The sequence below is a fragment of the Myiozetetes cayanensis genome, unplaced genomic scaffold (genome assembly GCF_022539395.1).
Source record: "Myiozetetes cayanensis isolate MyiCay16 unplaced genomic scaffold, myiCay2020 scf1, whole genome shotgun sequence".
Taxonomy (NCBI): domain Eukaryota; kingdom Metazoa; phylum Chordata; class Aves; order Passeriformes; family Tyrannidae; genus Myiozetetes; species Myiozetetes cayanensis.
This window is the reverse complement of record NW_026086604.1, coordinates 10,336,213-10,358,164: the sequence shown is the minus strand read 5'-3', so window position 1 is coordinate 10,358,164 and position 21,952 is coordinate 10,336,213. Positions and strand designations below refer to the sequence as shown.

Genomic DNA, 21,952 nt, shown 5'->3' with positions numbered 1-21,952 from the left:
GTGGTGGGTGTTGGTTTCTTGAGCATTTAGAAGAGAAGTCTAAGGGGTATCCTGCATGAAGAGGGCTCTTTTCAGATGAATACAGTAGAAGAACAAGAGGCTTTGGATGTAGGTTAGAACAAGGGAATTTCAGGAAAGACTTTGTACCATGAGGATGGCCATGTGTAACAGGGGCCCAAAGACAGAGGCACAAGGTCCTGAACAATCTGATCTAACTGGACCTGATTCTATATCACAAAGACAAGTTTGTTGAGTAATGCTGTATCATTTTCTCATTGTAACCAGAATTTGTTTGGTTTAGATGCAGAAGCAAATTCATACACCTTTTTATGTCTTCTCAGGATGCATTCTAACTTGAGGTGACAGTACTGTTGGAAAAAAGATCACTTCATTGTCTGAGTTTTCAATTTTAAGAAAACAGCTTCTTTTTTTTTCCTTTCAGAAACCTCTTGATCCCCAAAGGCTTTCCATCTGAAAGACCATGGGCCAGATTTTATGTGAGAATTTACAAAGCAGAAGGACTTCCGAAGATGAACTCTAGCATCATGGCCAATGTCACCAAAGCATTCATAGGCGACAGTAAGGACCTTGTGGATCCCTATGTGGTGGTCATGTTTGCAGGTCAAATGGTAATTGGGATCCTCTTGATCACAAACCTAGGCCTTCTTTCCTATTAGCTGTGCTACAGGCAGGTGATTATACTGATCTTTTAACTTATAGTTACATAAATTAAGTAAAACACATATTTCTGTCAGAAATTTTTCAGTTCCTAAATTATGCAGGAATAAAGGGATGGAGATATTTAATGCCAGCAGATCTAATATCAGCCTCACAGCAGTAGGGTAGAGGCAGGCAGCAGGAGGAGAAAGAGGATTCCGTAGCACTGTAACTAAAACATCAAGTTACAAGACAGTGATTTACCCAGCATGGTAAGTGCTATGTTCTGGTCTCCCTAGACTGAAATAAGGAAGGAGGGCTGAAATCAGTAAGGATGGTTCAATCTGGATTTTAGGGCTGTGTATTGATTTCTGAATTACTCTGCTGAAATTTAGGACCCTTGCAACTCTTTGTGGGTAGAGTAAGCATTGTAGCAGACTGTCTCAGTACTGCCTGGCTTCATTGCTCCCAGAGCAACTCCAGCATCAAACGTTGTGTGACTGCTGAGAGGACCTTCTGACTTTGATGGGAAAAGGAGTGTAGAGGAGGTCCAGGGCCTTGGTTCCTCTGGGGTACATCCATGAGACATATCTCCGAGAGTCTTGATTATTGGTGTAAATAAGGAAAGAGTCAAACTGACAATTACTTTAAGCCAGCAAATGCTTTATGTGTGCAAGGAAGCTTTAGAGACAGCTCCAGTCAGTCCTTTCCAGATGTTTCAGGTGTGAGAACAAGGCTTTTAGTGCTGATTTCATGTTTTGTTGTGAATCCAAATTGCAAAGTGTTAGTACTCAAGGTGGTGTGTGTTAAAACATTCAAATGCATGAAACCTTCAGGTTCAGTAGAGGACTGAAGAAGACATAAGAATGGGTAACTGACGCGAGTTTGCACACTGGTGTATAAACTATGGTTTCAGAGGGAATGCTGGTGGGTTTCCTGACTAGTTCTCCCCACTGAATGTGAAAGTAGAAGTTCTGCCACAGCCAGCAACTGCGTGGATTATGATACAACCCTGACATCTCCTTCATATCAGGAGGAATAGCTCTGGAACCTATACCTGTAGCACACAGGCATGTGTCCAGAATGTAAGCCAGATAAATTGCTAGATCTTTTTTTTCTAGATAAATTGCCTCATTTAAGGTAATCCCATTGGTACATGCAGCCTGGCAGAATTAATGAATTTAATCTTTTATGAGACAAACTGCACTGCATCACCACTGCCCAGATATTTCAAAAGCCATTTGAAGATATGCAATTTGCAGCAGAAATGCCAAAGTCTGGCTTTACAGATGTACTTTGTGCAAAGGGGCCCTGAAGAGTTAGATTTTGTTCCAGGCTCTGCTGTGCAGGTAAGAATTCTTCAGCAATAATGTTGTCTTTTATTAGATATGGAGGGTAAAATAAACAGGCTAATAGAAAAGCCAAAGTACTTTCAAGATAGGGCATTTGTGCTTTAAAAATTACTAGTGAGATATTGCTAAGTGCAAATTGTGCTATACCCATTGCCATTCTGCAGACTTCGATCCCTCTGGGGTTTGAGTTTGCTGGACTTTCATTTCAGGGCCGGACAACAGTACAAAAGAACTGTGCAGATCCAGTGTGGCAGGAACAGATTGTCTTCAAGGAAATGTTCCCCCCACTCTGTCGAAGAGTCAAAATCCAGGTCTGGGATGAAGGCAGCATGAATGATGTGGCTTTAGCCACACACTTCATCGATTTGAAGAAAATATCAAATGAACAAGACGGTGACAAAGGTAAAGGTGAAAACATTCCAGGATAATGCCCCTAAGGTAAAATCTACTTGTGTGGGAACCGGGCACTGGCTAATCCCATTTTAGGAATCTCCAGAGCTCAAGTGTTGGTTCTGAGAGACCTTCTGTTGCTTAATGTGACATTGTATTACACTGTGCTCAGTGTGTGGTGGTCTGCCACTGTCTTGTTAAAGGACTGCTGCATAATTTGGTACCTTCTTTGTGACTGTGGCAATAGTCTACTCTAGTCTGTTAAGGATGACTAATGTAAGTTTATAGTTCATGTGAGTTTCTGCTGGGCAATAAACGCAAAAAACAAAAATCAGTGAAAATCAAAGGCAGAGCAGGCATGTATTTTTGATCTACCCAGTAAGAGCAAAGTGTTTAGGTAACACTCAGCTGGATGCTGTCACAGCCCAAGGAAGTACCACGGACTAGTGTGTTGTCTGTGCCTGTGTGAGGTGAGGCTCATGACCTGGAGTCTTTTCACCTATGTTTGAGTCTACACGTATAACCTTCTTTATGTTGTGTGATCTATGTGTGGAACATGGCCAGTTATCACAGCTCAGCAACTCCTTAAACCCGCCAATTCAAATGTGCATTCAAGTCCCTAATTAGACGATAAAAGAAAAATTCGTATAATCTGAGAAGTGACATGGACCTGGAAATATTTTAGCCTAAAAGAGAAAGCCTTCATTACCCTCCCACCATGTCCCAGGCCTCAGTCTATAGCAGCAAGCTCTTTTATTCAAGAGATGCAATAGACCTCCTGACCCAACATGTGTGGTACAAACACCTTGTGAGAAAGAGCTCCATACCAGCACAATCCTGGGTTGAGATTCGCAGAGGCAAAACGGTGCTCTGTATGAAGTGGTCCCCACTGCACAGAAGTGGGTCCATGTTTGCCTTTTGGTGTGCAAGAGGCAAGATTTCTTGGAGCAGACAGTGAGGAGAACATGCCAACACCTAACAGAAATGCCATAAAAGGTACTTTGTCTCCAGGGTTTTTGCCTACCTTTGGGCCTGCCTGGATCAATCTCTACGGCTCACCCCGGAACCACAGCCTCATTGATGACCACCAGGAGCTTAATGAAGGTTTTGGAGAAGGGGTTTCCTTCAGGGGACGTCTCTTCATTGAGATTGCTGTGGAAATACTTTCAGGAGGAGCCCGAGAGTCGAAGTTTTCAAGTATTATCAAGGATATCAAGTTGTCATCCAAAGGTAAAGACTTCAAAGCACCCAAAGGAAAAGACAAAACTGACAAAGCAGGAGATGATCGAAAGTCAGCTGCTCCTTCAAGTAAGATGAACTCAACTGAAGTGGAAGTCGAGCCATTTGATGTACCTTTAGAGGTCAGTATGATATTAAGAGATTGGTTGTCATGTGTCCCTAAACCTCCAAGGATGACACTGGTATGTGTATTTGGGTTCAGGCCATATAATACTACTTTTTCTGCTCCCTACAGACTCTCCTATCCCCACAATCTTGAGAATTTCCCATAATAGTCCAGCATAAATGGAGCATTAATATCTACCTGTAACTCAAAAAAACTCTTAAGTAGGACTTAGTGTCTCTAAAACTCAGGTCTCCTGTCCTGTTGTCCCTTTTGCACTAGCTGCATCCACAGATCCCCACCAGAAACTTATATGATGAAATATATGCTAAATGACAGAGAACCAGCAGGGGCAGCTGGTACTTATAAAGTCTGATTTCCTGCATTCATTCAAGAAAATTGGTACTTCTAAATTGAAGTCAGGAGGGAATAAGTGACACAGATTTTGTACAAGTGCAGAGAGGTAGATACAGTCTAGCTTGTTTTGCTTTCCTCCTTTAACCCTGTGTTGCCAGTGTGGTATTAGATTGATAATCTCTTTAAGAGCGATTTACTGAAAATTATATGCTCAGTTTCAACCATCACATCACTTTCTGGGAGCAGCATTGGTGCATATGCAAGCTCTTTTTTATTTAATTATTATTATTTTTAACCCAGTAAATAGGAAAAAAATATTCTCATAACCAGTTTTCCTCCCACTTCAGTAATCTACCAGAACCACCTGAAAGGAAGTTGTGGCAAGGTGGGGCCTCTTCTCTGAGGTAACGAAGGATAGGACAAGGGGAAACAGCATCAAGTTGCACCAGGGGAGGTTCAGGTTGCATACTAGGAAAAATGTCTTCGCTGAAAGAATGGTTAAACATTAGAACAGGTTTCCCAGGGAAGTGGTAGAGTCACCATCCCCGGAAGTGTTCAAAAACTGAGTAGATGTAGCATTTTGTGATATGGCTTATTGGGCATGGTGGTGTTCAGTTGCAGGTTGGACTTAATGATCTTGGAGGTCTTTTCCAACTTTAATGATTCTATGATTCTGTGTCACTGATAAAAACTTTGGCTTTTGTAGTGGGAGTCCCAGCTCAGTTCTTAAAATACTTGTATTCTTTACTAGATGTGATTCTCAGTCTTTCAACTCCATCTCCACAAGTAAATAGCAGAGAAACAATTGTTCTTTGGTTTTGAGGCCTAGCCTTGACAAGTGTTCTTCCTTGGCCTATGCTCTGGAATCTTTGGCATGAGTGCTGACTGCAGCAGGTCAAGGAGTGTGTTAGTAGAGAAATGGCACAGGTTAACCACAAGCCAGTTGTATGAACTTGTGTCCTGGTCTTGCTTTATATACTCATATAATAGGTGTAAATTGCCTCTGTCCCTCAGTTCTTCTCTGAAGACTGTAATAGAGGTGACATTGGAAGACATTTATTTCCATATAGATTTTACTTTATATGGAAGAAATATATTATTGTGAGTAGCTGTATTAGACCCTAGAAAAATACTCCAGGTAGAGGAACAAACCCTGCAGTAACACTAACAAACATTAATAGTAGTAAGAAGGATTTATTTCTCCATACTGTGTCTCCATTTCAAATACAGAATGAATAAAGGGCAACAATATGATACAGTGATGCTTGATATTCTTTTAGTTTTGACATTCAGCAATATTTCATGCTACAGTAGACACAGTAATTGTATTACAACTCTCTGAAAGGAAAAGTAAGAACTGGCGACATTACAGATAATGCAAAAAATATCTCACAGAGGCCTCTGAGACAACAGAGGCAAATTATCCATCCCCACAGCACAAGTTTATTGACCTATTCCTGCAGCAAAGAAGATATCCAACATTTGCAATTTGTTTTCTTTGCAATGGGAGATAGATGTGTGTGTCGTAGTCTCTGAGCCTTGGCTTTATTAGCCATTTGATGCTCCAGGTTTCATGGTGGAAATAAACAAGGGGCAGAGAAGATAAAATTACTCTGGAGTTGCAATTTGTTTGTGATGTTGGCTTTGATATATGATGCTGGTAATCCTTTCACCAAAGACCTATGCCCTTTTACTGTGTAAAACAGCGGTTTTTCAAAATGAAGAAATCATGGGCTGTGTCAAGAGCTGTTTCTGCTTTGCAAAAATGGGAGAAAGAAATATTCATGTACAGCTGATATTTTATTCTCTCCTCACTCTGTTGCAGAAGGATCTTACCTAATAGGCTTCAGTTTTCTGGTGTCCATGCTGTACAATTAGTAGGGTTTGCATGTGAAAGATCATGGCAGTCAGGGTGTAAATTTGGGGAGAACTCATGCCATAAAACATATCTCCTTTAAACTTAGTCTTGGTTTGGGGCTAATAGCTTGTTTTGTTTCTGACCCAAGGGTGTCAGAGATGACCTTCCTTGAGTGAGAGTCTGCTCCAGGGACAAGCAGATTCTGGGTCTCCGATAGGTGCAAACAGAATCTGGCAGAAACTTAAAACTTCACAAAAGGCCATTACACTTTTCAGGGTGTGTTGCTGTGTTGAGACCCTCTGGTCTCCGTGCTTCCACATTTTGTCAAAAGCTGAAAATAATATTACTTGGTTACTGGTTTCTGTGCTGTGACACCAGGAAAGGCAAAGAGCAGAGAACTGCTCACCACCATCCTCCTTCCCCCAGCCACTGAGAGCACCCTACCTTTGGGCCTGAGCAGGATAAAAACACACAATGGATTTCTTTGTTTCAGTAGGTTTTGGCATACAACTGCCATCTAAATGTGGACACTAAAAATCTTTCTATCTGCTGTTGTCACTGGGAGATAAATGTCAAAGTTTTGACTTTGAGCAAGGTCAAAGTCTTGATAGTACAAACACGTGGGCAGTAGGTTAAAAACATCCAGTGGAACTGGATGCATTACAATGGCAGTATTTCCTGCTGCAATGCAAAGGAGAACTGTGGCCACACTCACCCGTTGCTGTTGTACTAAAAGAGTACCCTTAAACTGCCCTTGAACTGCCATAGGTGTATTGTTTGAATGGTGAGATAGGAGTATATGAAGATGCTGAAATAATTTAAACAGCAACTACTGGTGGGGCAGAGTATGAAGTGAGGGGTAATGGCTTTTACATAATCAGTTATGATATAATTTGGCACTATTGACAAGATCAAAGTCAAACAGACATATCAGTTTCTCAGAGCAGAGCTATTACTTCTTCCTACAAAATGTGCCTCACTGACCACCTCAGACTGATAAATCTATGATAGTAACACAACTGCTTGAGACTTATAAAGACTTCTTTGTGCTGTAAAAAAAGAGTAGAAAGTAAAATAAATGTGAATTTTTCCTCCTTCTTCTCCAATAGATCTATGAAGAAAAATTTGAGGAATTCCTTCTCTTTGGGACATTTTTTGAAGCCACAATGATTGATAGGAAGGTTGGGGACAAACCAATAACTTTTGAGGTTTCTGTAGGTAAGTGTATCAAGACCTTTTCCAAAGCAAGAGAGGAGACTCAGGAGCAAGGGGATGAGAGGTGTTATGGATAGCTGTGTCTCAGGAATCATCTTCAGAGTAAAGCTGACATTTGAGTTAAACCCTGATCATAATTTTTCTAGACAACAGTCAAGCTGGGCATACTGTTTTCTTGCTATCTCTAATCCCAGATACCTTGTATTAATGCAAATCCTCTCACCCACTATATACAGCAACTCAGCCAGTATTTAGTCTCTTAATCTCTTGGGAGACCAAACTCAGATAATTTCCTTCAGGGCAGAGTTCATTCTGTGGTGTCCATTGCAGTTAGTCCCCAGCTATGAGGGAGCCCCTTTGTGGGGAGGATCCTTGGGAACTATCTTGGCCAACCCCACTGAGCTACATGTGAGTCTGTGAGTGTGGCATGGGGGTATTTACAGGCAAGCCTCCAAATGCATGCACAGCTTGTCCTAAGATCCTCCTGGTAAGTCCTGTCCTCCTCCAGTGTAAAGCAGGACTGTACTGCCTGAGGGATCTCCTCATGGTGGAGCTAAATTGTCCCTGGGAGCAGAGAAAATGAAGACATTTTCATGAACAGTGAGTGGATATTTTCAAAGCAAAAGAAATTTCTCTGCAGAGAGAAGCTTGAAGTGATCTCCTTTCCCTTGCAGGGGTTTATTTCTCTACCAGACCCACAAAGAGAGAAGCAGCCTGGCACTTCCAGTCGTTGTGCTTGTGTACATGACTGTGCTCAGCTCTAAGGCCATGTGTGCAGGGAGAGATGCCTGTGATAAACAGGCCAAGCAATGAGTGATACTGATTTCTGCTGAAACTTAGCAGGAAGCAGAGCTGAGGATCACAAGAAACTCATTTGTATATTTTGGCAAGAAATTATAGTGATTCTTGTCAGAATTAATACATTATTTACGTGAAAGCCTGAACCAAAAGTCTGGATCAGGATGTCATATGGGGTGATTCAGCACGTCCTTCTCCTGTAGGGAATGTTTTCTGCCTGTCGCTCTTAAAATCTGTAGTTATCAGTTTGATGGATGCACCTCTTTCCTAGTGCTGATAATTGCCCTTTAAGGCAAAATCCTATCAGGGAAGATGACTGTATCATTAGCAGAGTTGTCTGGCACTAGGCTTGAAGCTGAGGTCTCAAAGCGTTGTTATTACTATCTATGCAACTTCAGTATGCAAAATTTACTTGTCTGAAAATGAGTTTTAGCACTTCTGAGATCAGACTTTGGAATGATCATCCATATGTTGTAAAGAAGACATACATTTTCTGTGTAAATCAATCCCATATCAACGCTCCTGAGACTAGAAATGTCAACAGCAATATTGTTTTTGTTTCTGAATTTCTTTAGCAAAAGCCAGCAATCAGAGGATCGCATCTCTTAGTGATGTGATATACTAGATGTATCACATAGGGCAGGTAAGGAAGCACTGTCCTGGAGTCTGATGTTACTGCACCAACATAATCAGTCAGGATCTTTGTAAACTGTGATGTGGCCAGAACAGCCAATGAACAGGAGGGGTCAAAGGTTTTCCATTGGTATGACCGGTCTTTTTCTTTTTTTAATCCTCATTCATATTTAGCACCTCCAAGATAGTCATCTCTTGTAACTCTGTGCCTCTAGGTAACTTTGGAAATATTACTGATGGGGTGTCAACAGGAGCTGGAGGGAAGAAGAAGGCACGTGATGGAGAAGCAGAAGAAAGCCTTCTGCATGAGGGGGAGGATGACATTTCTCACGACCTTGGAGTACCCCTGGTATCTACCACACTCCCTGAGAAACCTCTGATCACAGGTGGGAACAGGTGAGGATCTGTTTTTCAAAACCTCATCACATAGGATTCTGTTCCTATTTTTTAATCCTGCGGGACTCATTGGTGAACCCTGGCAGTATTAAACAGTTTGTGTGAAATTGGGGCTTTCAAATCCTCAGTTACATCTTTCACAATAGTAAATTTTCAGTTTCCACTGATGTGAATGGCTCTGAGCCATTTTATACTCATCTGATCTTGGCCTCATGGGCTTTTGAACCCTTTCTAAAAGGGCTGTGGTGCACCAGCTGTACACTGGAAAGCTACAGAAAAATGCTAATTCTCCAGTGCCATCCCTGGTTTAGGGTCCCACACTGTGATTACAAGTAACATCCACCCAGTGCCCAGCTCTAGAAACAGAATATCACATGTAAAATATTGAAATCTGGTCAAGACAAAGTCAGCTGCCCAGAACACCTTGTAGAGCTAATAATTACAGATAGAGAGTTAAATAGCAAGTAGGAACAGAAGTAGGAGGAGATAGTCCTTGAAAAAGGAATAGAGCAATGGATGATAACATGCAGAACAGTTCTAAATGGCCTTGTTTATAAACAGAAGTGTAAATCTTTATTTAATTTCAAAGTTGCTGATAAAAAGAAATATTTTCTTTGTTGCTTTGGTAGGTAGAGCCCCATATTGTCGATTGCCATGACTAGATGGTACCTCTTTCTTTAGAAGGCCAAGCAGTTTACAGATAAAAGGACCAGGTGGGAAGTATCAGCCTGGATCTGTTTGATTTCTGGACATCTCTGAACTTAAAAAACCCTTTCATTCTTTCCTGCAATCAATGGCTCAGTGGGACTAAATAAGAGCTAGTGAAAGAAAATAAGAATGAAAATACCATGGTAGAAAATTTTGTTTCTGCATCAAGTAAATAAAGAGAATGAGGAGGGGGCGGGGGAAGAACACTTGATAGAAGGATAGCTACCTCTCCTCATTAACAGAACTGCAGATTTGGGTACATGTGGAGGACTATTATGCTCCCTGAAAGACTGGGGGATTTTTTACTTTTTCCCTTAACAAGAGTTTAGGTTTAAAGAACCATTGTAAAAGAATGAACCATTCTTCAATTCTGATATTTGCTTCTTGGCTCACACCAATATTAACAAAGTTCTCTCTCATTAAATTTCCCTTTTACTCAAATTTATGTAGAATGATGCATCTCTTTCTCCCCAAAACAGTTTGGTCAGCCATAGTTACCAATTAATGACTTTTTGACTTAGTAAATCCAATTAAAAACTCACAATCTCTAGGAATTTCAGGTTAAGATGTTCTGGCTCAGGGGAGATGGTTGAATTGTTTTTCCCTTTTACAAAAACACTAAAATTAATGATGCCCAAGACCTGTGTAGCTGTGCTATTCACCAAATTCAATGTCTAATGCTCATCTTGCTGTAGATTACTGAGGAGAAAGTAAATGGGAAATTCTGTCTATCTTTTGATATCACAAAGGGCAGTAAAATGAAGTTGTACAGGAGATATTAATCTTTTTAAACTGAAAAAGTTCTCACATAAACCTCTTAGAGATGTGTGAAAGTTAGGAGTTGTTGCTCAAGGGCAGCAAGGGATTTGTTTTCTGTGGGCTTGGCTTAGTGATCAAACATATATGGCCAGTTCTCCTGAAATGCCTTAGAGTATCTGAGAACATAAAGCAGTTTATAAACATTCATAGGCATTAAAAAATTCTCCACTGTCCCACCATTAGTACAGAAAGCGGTGAGACCTCTGGTATTAAGTCCGGTATGGCTGAGCAATGTGTTTCATAAAGTTATGGGATTTATATAAATGGAGGACAACCTTCTTGTTGTGTACATGGCCTTGACATAGTGCCTGTCCCAGCTCTAATCAGAACGTTCAGCTTTGTGGTAGGTCTGCAGAGACTCTGGGTCTGCTGTCACCATGCTCATTTTTTCAGTACAAGATATTCGTGCACCCAAAGAAAGCAGCATTACAAAACCAGTCAACATGACAGCTTGGACCTAAGATCAGAAGTGGGAAAAGAGAGAGCAGTAGATGCATTTTATCACCAAGTTCTTATGAGTTTGGTATAACTTTTACTAAGTAGGGTCTTGTAGATCAGCTTCTGCCAGGGAAACTCAATCTCCACAAGTTATTGCTTCTGAAAAAGAACATCTTGTAAAAGTAACATGGTGTTGAGATTGCCATTCCTCTCCCACTGTGCAGTGTGTGGAGCCATTCCTTTTGAAGAGGTGATCAGATATTAATATTTGTTCCTTTTTCCCTTATGACTTCCCACCACTGATATTGCAGAGCGTCTCTGCATGCCTCTTTGCCTGGCTTTTCTCCCACCCTGGAAAGCACAAAAATTAGATCCACTGACTTCAAATTTTTCTCTTCAGGGTTCTCCCAGGTAGCACAAGTGATGTTTGTGCTTGCTCTCCCCAGTATTTACTGATTAGCACAGGTGAACACATCCTGTTGTATCTTCCGTTTCTGTGCTGTGAGAGCACCAAACAATTTTTCTTTTCTGTGCTTCTCCTTGAACTGCTCCCTCACCTTCATGATCTGCTCCGTGCTTTGCTTCCACAGGAACTACCAGTACCTGCCATTTGACGAGAGGAAGCCCTGTGTCTGTGTCAAGAGCTACTGGGGCAACCAGACCTTTCGTTTGTACTCTTCCAACACCCTTGAGAAAATGGCAGATCACCTGGTAAGTGGCAACCGTCCTCCCAGGCTCATGTTCAGCAAAGAATGGCAGTGAGAAGCCACATTGCCCAAATCAGGCCTTCAAAATTTCCCCCTGATGCATTCCTTGCTGTTCATTTTCTGAGAAAGTAGCTGATCTCAACCCTTACTTTTATTTCCCCCCAATTGCTTTGAACTATTAGAGCTAGTCAAACATTCTTGTCTACAATGTTCGCAGGGGGTGGGGTGGGTAGGGGGGCCTGTAGGGCTGGGGTCTTTCCTCAGAAATGTTTTATTCTTTGTAAAAACATTCAAAGAATTAAAATATGAGATGCTCTCACCTTGACTCTTCTTCTAATGTCTTCTTCCCATATGTTTATGCTGGACACTCTTTAAGGGACACTTTTTGCTTTTAGTTTTCCTGAAAACATTGACAGAGACAGAATGGCATATCATCTCATGGGCAGTCACTGTGATGCCCTAGTCATAGCGTTTTCCCATAATGATGTTTTTTTTCTACCCTTGTTTAAATTGATCATCAACAGTCTCAAATAAGTAGGTTTTGTTTTGTCGGGGGTTTTTTGTGTTTTTTTTTTTTTTCTTTTCTTTTTTAAGTGACTTCTAATGTTGAATATTTTAATTTGAGGCACTCAGATTAAGAGTGTCCCATCCCTTATTTATCCTTCTATAGTGCTTCATGAGCAGCAACACTGAAGTCATACTTATGTAAGGCGGTATTATGAGAAGACAGGGGCTTATAAGCTAACATTTTGAACTCAGGTATTTGAAAATTGAACATCTGAATATATATGTATATAGAGAGATTCATTTGTCAGTGCACATGAACACCCAGAGGCCTTGCTGGAACAGAACCAAGGAGAACTACCTTTTTTTCTCCTACCTAGTGGATAATGTTTCCCACTGGCTGATCTTCATCAAAGAAGTGAGAACAAAAAGCTGCTACAAGCAGTAGTATCTTGGACTGGCAACTGGAAAGACCAGGAAGAGGTCAGAATACATCCTGCTCCTGGAGTCTTCTCTCTGCGCACTTCAAGTGTAATGATATATCGAAGGTTCTGTTCTGTCAGTTTACAAAGTCACCTCCCTCATTCTTGCTCGTCATAGCTAATGGTGTTACAGCACTGGCAGAGTGACAAAGTGCCCTCCTTTGCATAACAGCTTTTTCATGTGTTTTTTCATAGGAAGAATCATTAGAGCAAGTAAAGGACTTGATCAAAGTTTCAGAGTCTGCAGCTGAGGAAAAAATGAAGAAGACCCTAAATGACTTTATCAGCCAAAGCAGGTAACTGCAAATACTATATGAATACAGAAAATCACCTTTAATGTTGGCTACAAACTCAAGGCTAGTCAAGGAAATTGATGATAATTAAGAAAAAGTACAGTAAACTTACTAAGGTATATACTTTATTTATTCCGCTATAAGGGAAAAGACCTTCCCAAATTACACTTTCTACTTAAACAGAAAAAATGTTTTATTGTTATTTTCAATATTCAGTATTGACGACAGATCACAGCCAATCATTATCATATTATTTTGGCTTCCTGGACCCTAAGAGTAGAATGAATATGGAATAAGTAGGATTTAATAAAGTGTGTGATAGAAACACTGCAAAAATAGGACGATGTTAAGATAAAGGATTCCGTATGCCGTTGTAAATTACCCAGTTGGCTCTGTGTCAGATGACATGATTTGGCTCAAAATAAATATAAACCCTAATTTCTACATATTAACGTATTTCTGTGAAGTGTGGTGCAGAAGTTTTGGACTCTCTTCTTTGAATCTTACAGGTGCATAATATTTATTTTAGAGAATATCAGAATCTTTGTCTTCTGGTTCATGTACTGCATCAGGCACAGAACATTCCAATATATTTTAGTAGCTCACATTAAAAACCCAACGCATTCAAAGAACCTGTTCTTCATGTGTCCTAGGGCCTTCATGACCATTGCTGAAAAGAAGCCCAAAGGGTTGAACTACACTGCTTTGGACAAAAAGAGACTCATGCTGTTCAAGCAAGAGCTGGTATGGTTTTTTTTTCCCTATAAGCATTGATGCAATTATGTTAACTGAAAGCATGATGGTTGCAGATATTTTATTTTCTATTTGATTTCACCATACTGAAATTCTTTGTAATTCATATCAATATAGTGTCCAAGAGCAATTTTTTTTAATATAACTTGCTGTGCTTAACAGAGAGTTGTAAGATACTCTAAAATAAATCAGAAAATGTTGTTTTTAAATACAAATAAGTCATTATAATAATGAGCTGATTTTTCTTTTCTTTGCGTCTTAAAATGGGATGATACTCAGTTCAGTGGAAAATCACCAAATTAACACTGCTGTCAGGCATTTAATTAGTGTGGTGGTGCTGAACTTCAAAACTAGTAAAACCTGGTGTTTGATATTCCTGGACCTAGTCACCTCCTCTAGGGAACCAGTAAAAAGAAACCAAACTGGGTGGAGGTTGTCTGAATGTTTATTAGCTTTATTTACTGTTTGCAGCACAAAAGGTTGTACCTTCTGTCAGAACCAAGGCCCGATAATTCCATGTGGCAATCACATATTTCTTAGGACTTCCATACATGCAGTATATATACAGACAGAGACAAAATGGGGGATATTCTCATTTTATGTTGTTCAGTTTCAAAGGGTTGATCAGTTTCTGTTGTGATAAAGAAACCTCGAACTGAGTGTCTCTATCTTCTCTTTTCAACTTGAGTGTTTTCTCCTCCAGTTCAAACTGCTTGGTAATGCACAAAAAGTACATACTGTCTTTCTTGGCTGCAGGAAGCAATGTCCAGTGATGCCAAGGGAATTGTTCAGCATCAGAAAAAGAAGATGCCACTAGATGAAATGATTCGTGAGACTCAGACCTTCATAGATAAAATTCGATTCTTAGTTGACGAGGTAATCTGCATAGAATTCAGATGAATTTAAAATCCAGGACTTGACTTTGATTTTATAATCTCATATTAAAAGTAAGTCCTGGCTTGGTTATCTAAAGAATTCTCCTTTGGATATCTGGACCCAGTCCTTTTTTGTATTAAGTAAAGTTGTTAACAAACCAAGGTAGGAAACACTGGGATATGAGGTATGGAGAGGATGCTCTGCAGAATGGACATGTTTGGTCAGGCCAAAATCCAGGCAGCAGAGTGCTGTCCCTCCGAGAGCTGTCCGTGCTAGCAAACTAAGCAGGGCCATGGCTATTCCCTGGCTCAGAGAGCAAGTGGCACAGCCTGGCATGGTTTGCAGCCTACACCAAAATTCTCTTCCTTCCTAAAAGAGTGACCTTTTATGCAGTTCTTCCAGGGAACAGCTCCTTGGCGGATCCTTGCTACAAACCACGCTCAGGCTTTGTTTGGGGAAACATGATTAGGGACAGGACAAGGCGATCTCATCAACTATCCTCACAAGCAGATCATATGCTAGTGCTTGAGTTTGGCCCTGGTCCTTTGGGTTTGCTGGCATAGAGGAAGTTGACATTATTTCCACAGTAGTTACTATACAGCCTGTGGGTAAGTTATTCCTTGAGACAGAGTCGTACCCAGATTCTTAGTTTTAGTTTGTCATGAAATGATTTATGGAGAGGGTCCTCCTTAATCGCTTTGCAAAGCTCTTTACCTTCAGCTGTAATTAGAAATGGAGGTGTGGACTGCAAAGCATGAGGTGACAGCTTCGTAGTTGACGTGCATATCTGCCACTACACAGGGGCCATGAGGGAATCAGCCCTTAGTGGAGAGTGTTTCAACAAAAAATAATGGTGGTGTTTCATAGAAAAAAAATCAGTTTTAGTTCAATATTCCTCATTTAACAGCCACAGAATACAGTGCCTGATGTGTTCATTTGGATGCTCAGCAACAACAAGAGAGTTGCATATGCAAGAATCCCAGCAAAAAACATACTCTACTCCCCAGCGAAGGAGCAAAGAGGCAAGGACTGTGGGAAGATTAAAACTCATTTCCTCAAAGTAAGTTTGTGGCACTCTGCAAACAAAAGTAATGCCTGGGGAGCATTTGTACTTAAATTTCTTTCAGAGGTTTTATTTTACAGATTCATCTTTGTAATGCATAAAGTATACACATTTATATCTGCCATTTATTAATATTTGCTTCTTTCATGTATGCTTGTCATTGTTTAAGCACTCTATTACTTCCAGGCTTTTGATGTATAAGTAATTCTCTGACTGCTTGTTATGGCAAGTATAGAGCATTGTTTATCTATGGCTGTATACATAAACAGAAGAGGTACAGCCTCTTTACTGGCAAAGATGTCAGAATGCAGCACATGAAAGCCTGGGGGAGACTGGTAAGAGATCAGCACTCAGCAACTTAGATAGCAAGGTAACCTAGCTATTCAGGGGTAATAGAGCAATTATTTATGCTTCTTTTTTAAAGCCTGCCTAGGTTTGTGAAATATATGTAAAAAGTACTGTTATGGGATTATTCGTCTTGAAGGAAAGTCTTAGTGGATATACTCCTACAGAGGCACTGTGACTGGTAGTACCTGCAGTGGAATATTGTGCAGTATAATTGTTACTGTGGCCATCAGGAAAAACCCAAACACACAAGAAAGCAGTAACTTCATATAATGACTTTTTTGGTGGTTTTTCACCTCGTGCTGTGGGGAGTACTCCCATAAAGCACAGCTAAAGAGCAGATAGAAATATCTAAGCTGTTGATAGTTGCCATAGGTACTTGTTAAACAAAGTACTATTTGCCTTCATGAAATAAAAAAAATCCACAATTAACTGTCCACCCACTTCAGTATCTAGAGTTACCTTAGCAACAGATAGTAGTAAACTCTAGTTTCAGTCCACTGCAAATATCTAGCAGATCTGGATGAAATAGGAAGAGAGGGAAAGAAATAATAGGTCAAGACTAGTAATATTTTATAGTGCAAAAGTTTCCTAACCTGCCCAATGGAGTAATATTTTTAGTAATATATAGGACTAACTATGGGAGACCAACAAAAGTTCATGACATGGAAAGTGGGCTGAAGCCTGGGCAAAGTAGGGTATCAGCTATGACTGATTGCACTGTAAGGCAGCCTGCATATTAGGCAGTATGTCATTTACATAGACTGATAATTGAGAATATTACTTATTTTTTCCCTAAGAATCACAGAAGTTTCTTGTGCTAAATGAGTCTCAGGGTCTCTTAATGTGGAGAAATGCCATGTATCAGTAGATCAGCTCAGTGAATGCTCCTTTATTTTACTCTGGCTGGGTAGTACTCGGCATTCAGCCATCTCTGTTGAGCTTGTTGGTGATGGGTGGGTTTTTTGTTCAGTTACCAGGCAAGCGCCCTCTGGGCTGGACTGTGCAGGCAAAGGTGGACATCTACCTGTGGCTTGGACCTGCCAGCTATGCCCACAGTGTCATGGAGAATTTGCCTGTAGGATATGAGATTGAATTGCCATCTAACACCAACTCAGGGCACAGTGTGGTGCCCTCACCTGCCTGCTTGCTGTATAAAAGTAAGTCACTGTTTCATTTCCGTATTAGTAATTAAGAGAAATGGCCCCAAAAGCTCTAATTCGGAGGGTGGCACAACCCCTGTATAAAGTAACTGTTCTAAAATGATCATGACCTACCTTCTTTTCATCACAGAAGGCTGGTTTCATTGCCAAGTCATCAATAGATGAACTTTGTAGATGTCAGGGAAAGAAAGAATCTGTTCTCTTGCAATTTCTGTTCCCTGTCTCATGGGTCTGTCTCCTTATGGAGAAGCATGCCACAGTTCTCTGATGAAGCTACTGAATTGAACACTTAGTAGAAAAGATAGTGATGGGAGATAAAAGTTTGCAGTTAACACCCTCGCAGTAGAGACTTTACATCAGTCATTGATTCAGAAGTCTTGCACAACTCCTGAGTGTCTGAGGTGTTTCTTTAGTGAGGTAGCGCTAGCAACATTTCACCTTGTCAGATCCTGGTGGGACAGCGGGAGATGAATCTTCCCTTCCCTATGTGCTGCATCATTTCCCTGAAGCTGACATTGCTGTTTTCTCTGCAATGATGTAGCCCCACACCTCTTCCAGCTGAGAGCCCACATGTATCAGGCAAGGGGGCTCATTGCCGCTGACAGCACTGGACTTTCCGATCCTTTTGCAAAAGTTACTTTCACATCACGCTGTCAGACCACAAAGGTAAGTTCCAAAGTCTCTTTTGGTGACTGAAAACTCTTGTTTGTTTTTTTTCCCCTCAATTAAGCTATGAAAAGGAAAAAATCTTGGTTTTGCAAGGAGGTACCTAGCAGGAAAAGTTAGATGCCGTCTGTTAAAGGGCAGCTCCTGACAGTCCACTGCAAACAAGGCAAAGGTTTATGTATTACCCTCTACTCTATCATGAAGTGCATTAGTACTAGTTTATTTTAGCTCAGATATCAGATTCTCTGGGACTACTGTGACTTTGTAGCAAGTGAATTACCTTTCTCTGCATCTTTTTCTATGTATTTTAAATTTGGGCTCTTGACATTGCTTGTTATAAAGATGAAACCTCGTGGTTCTCTTTTCCTATGTGCTTGCACTGTGCTTGCAGTCTGTGCTTGCAATGATTGAATATGGTGAAGAGCTTTATTGGCTTCCACAGCCAAGTGTGCCAGAATGGTCCTTGTGATGGAATTCAGCAGAGCACACTGGTGGTTTTAGAGTGACAATATGGAAATGAGTAGAATACAGAGAGGTGGGAGAGTTTCTGCACCACTTAAATGCTGCAAAAATGTTCCCATAGGCCTCAGGCATCTCCAGGGGACAACTGGACTCCTCTGGACATTTGGTGGAGTCTCTAGAGAGAAGGGGACACTTCTACAGATCTGCAGGGAAGGGTTGAACTCGCAAATGAGCAGGAGGACAGTCCCTCACAGAACATGAAGACTGATTTTCAGAGATCCTGAGCCCTCTACAGCTGCCCTGGAGTTAAAATTGGGCAGGAGTTCTGAGAACCATGCCACAAGTAGAATTTGCTGGGCCACCATATGGTCTTGCTTCAAACCAAATATGGTCTTGCTTCAGAAAAAGTGTTTGTGCCAAAGGGAGCAAGAAATAAAAACTTTTCTCTTAGTTGTAGATGCCTGTTTGTGCTGCTTTTGCCTCAAGGTTAAGAATTGATATTTTCCTGTAATGTAATTTCAACTTCTAATAGAAGCTGATGAATGAATCCAATGAAGTTAGTGTTTAGATGCACTAGATTCTGAAAAGTAGAATTTGGTCCAGGAAAAACAGGGTTTTATAGGCACAGAAGAGTTAAATTTATTCACTGTCTGAATAAAGTATTGTAGCTGACAACTTACATATTTCTAGAAGAGCATCAGCCAAGTGCCATTAACTGTAGTTGAGAACCTTAGTTCCATTCAAAAGAATGATAGCAAGTTACGAGTCATTTTGCAGTTGGCATGGTTTTCCTCTTTAAATGTTATCTTTGTTAAATATATTTCCTGCCTAGATAGTTAAAACATTGCGTATGATGAAATACCATAAGCATCCACATAAGCCAAATTACAACGAACTGAAAACTTTTGATTTATTATGAGTAATTCATGAAAGCCTCTTCTTTTCTTTTTTTTTTTCCCCTCATGAAGTGTTACGTCATTACATTGAAGCAAAAACAAGATTGAAAAAATGTACCCTGGAGATATGAAAAGTGGCCTCACTTTAGGGCAAAGACTTTATTTTAATAGCACTGAGCATGTACCTGTTTTCCTAAACCAGCAGCTTTCCTCTAACTTTAATACTGAGGTTTGTCTACACAGACTGGTAGTCATATATTGATATGCCTGTAAGGGATCTGTGAGGCAAACAGATAGGTGAAAAATTCATGTTCTTCTGGCTGGGAATAGCTGCCAAAACATGTGGTGTCTCCGACATGGAATTGTTCACGCTGTGGGAAAGGATGTCACCGGCAGATCAGCATGTCCTGCTGAAGGTCTCCAAACCAACCAGTCCATACCTCATTAAACATTTCCTCTCTTTCGTTAGATCATTTCACAGACATTATCCCCCACCTGGAACCAGATGCTGCTCTTCAACAGCATTGTGCTCCATGGCGACAGAGAGGAGATCGCTCAGTTCCCACCAGAGATCGTCATTGAGCTGTACGATGACGACGCAGTGGTAAACTCAAAATTCTTCTTAATGGAAACCTGGGCTCTTGCATCACACTGCCAGCCTGAAAGAAAAGCTGAGTCACAGAATAGGCATTAAATGGATGACCTTGCTGAATGGAGCTCGGTATTACTGTGGTTTGCAGTTTAATATCTGAGAACAGCCCTGAGATTCACTTCATGTCCTTGCAAAGCTGTGGCCTTGTATTTTCCCCAAGTGAATCTTGCTCCCAAAGGCTGGCTTACAGAAATCAGAAGCATCTTGCTCCCATCTCCCTTGAACACACCTGTAAAAACTGTATTGATGTCTGGGGCAAGACAGCTTTATCTCTGACCATGTAGACTCTGACAGTCTTACTGACTGAACTCAGAAACTTTGGATGCCCTGAAGGGGTAGTAAGTACTCAGTTCTTCCATCTTCATAGCTTCTTTGCATTTACCTTGCCCTTTTTTTCACAAGAAGGCTTTTTTTCACAAATACTAAGCTCTGCATCATCCTGGCTCCTCGGATAGCTGTGAAATTCAAATGCATTTGACACATATATTCTCCTTTATTCAGGGTAAGGCAGAATATATTGGATCTACAGTGGCTGCCCCTGTGGTGAGACTTGCTCATCAAAGCTACGAACCACCCAAACTTTCTTACCACCCAGTGTACTGTGGAAATCTTTCAGGAGGAGACCTTCTTGCTACATTTGAGCTTTTGGAGGTACACCCGACCTTCTTGGCCATTGCACTTTTACACCCTGGGCTCACAAAAGGTGCTGTGACATCAAGGTCCATCACCCTCTTGAATGAATGGGAATTGCAACTGGAGCAGGATCATTCTGCCCTTGGACCTCATAGTCCCCATGCAATCTCTGTCACCCCCTCCATCCTGCCAGCCCTTCACACACTCTGAGCCTCCTTTGCCTGTCACTTGCCCTGCCCTAAACTATGTTCTGACATGAGAAATATCTGAGAAAATCCCCCTGCATGCTCTTTGGAGTAGCACGTGGCCCTGACTTTACCAGCCTCAAAGCTCTCAGTGTTGCTTTCACTCTTAGGAAGTGGTGAATAATACAGATTTGATTAGGTAGGCTGAGTTTTCAGGTATCCCTACTGCATTAAAAGAAATATTCCATGGTTTCCAGCTGTGAGACAAAAGGAAAATTTAGCTTACCTCCCTGGTTAGCCTGACAGATGCATGGCTGGGGTGCATCATACCTGGGATTTCAGGGAATTTCAGTGACATTTCCAGAGCCACCAGTTGGAGGAAACTTCTATCTTCCGAAAACCTAAAGTGGTTTATTCTGAAATCTGAAATGGGAAAAATATGAAACGTTGTGACACATTTTCTAGATATTCCCAATATAAAACAGGCTTTTAAGCATGATGGCTAATTATGTTTTTGGTGAAAGCCTGAAATATGGCACCATATGGAATATTTCCTCATTATGGTAGGTACCAAGGGATAGAGACTAGTATTTTAGCCATAATTTTCCCATTTCTAAATTGAATTTCACTTTCACATGAACAAAAGAGTATTGTATTTTGTTTTGCCATCTTTTGGGACAAAGAAACAGCACTGTTTTGGAGATATACTCAAATGTACTCCTAAGAATTCTCTAGAAAGTTGAAAAGAACTGCAAGTAAAAACCCTAGAGCCTTTTATCTTCATGCTCTGCACTTTTTTCTCAGTAACAACACTGTAGAGCATCTCACATGGCGTGTGTATTCCTATTCAGCATCAGTGTATTCCTGATGATGCTCTGTGGGAGGATGGAAACAAAGATCCCTCATCACTGATTTATTGTCATTCTGAACTCACAACCTTTCCTATGACATACTGTGCTCAGTAACTCTGATCTGTAGGTAATGTTTGGTTCAGCTGAAGGAGTGTTGTGTAAGAAGTGCATGCTCCTTTCTCAAAATGAATGCTGGGTCTTGATAAAGGAATAAAATTATTCCTTTAACAAAGCTTCCTGGCATTTAAGGAAATAGACTAAAAAAATACAGACTAATGAATACTAGGAGTCTTGATTTTGCTCAAAGTGAGCTCAGGACTTACTGATTTCTTTTTTTTTTTTTTTTTAATGAAAAAAGGAAAATCCCCTTAACACATCTTGTGGGTATTTTCCTTTACTGTCATTTGAGTGCTAGATCATTCTTCACCTCTTGTTCTGTGCATTTATTAAATTAATTG

At 40.7% G+C, this 21,952-nt stretch overlaps 1 protein-coding gene across 1 annotated transcript in view; it reads left to right on the top strand.

The window, feature by feature from the left end:
* Positions 1-21,952, top strand: part of FER1L6 (fer-1 like family member 6) — a 61,506-nt gene that overhangs the window by 7,768 nt on the left and 31,786 nt on the right. Inside the window, exons 7-20 of the mRNA XM_050322621.1 lie at positions 443-629; positions 2,219-2,411; positions 3,411-3,760; positions 7,066-7,174; positions 8,818-8,998; positions 11,554-11,674; positions 12,852-12,952; positions 13,603-13,693; positions 14,459-14,578; positions 15,486-15,638; positions 16,960-17,146; positions 17,691-17,815; positions 19,643-19,777; positions 20,327-20,476. Coding sequence (XP_050178578.1) covers positions 443-629; positions 2,219-2,411; positions 3,411-3,760; positions 7,066-7,174; positions 8,818-8,998; positions 11,554-11,674; positions 12,852-12,952; positions 13,603-13,693; positions 14,459-14,578; positions 15,486-15,638; positions 16,960-17,146; positions 17,691-17,815; positions 19,643-19,777; positions 20,327-20,476 — 2,203 coding nt within the window. The remainder of the gene's footprint in view (positions 1-442; positions 630-2,218; positions 2,412-3,410; positions 3,761-7,065; positions 7,175-8,817; positions 8,999-11,553; positions 11,675-12,851; positions 12,953-13,602; positions 13,694-14,458; positions 14,579-15,485; positions 15,639-16,959; positions 17,147-17,690; positions 17,816-19,642; positions 19,778-20,326; positions 20,477-21,952) is intronic.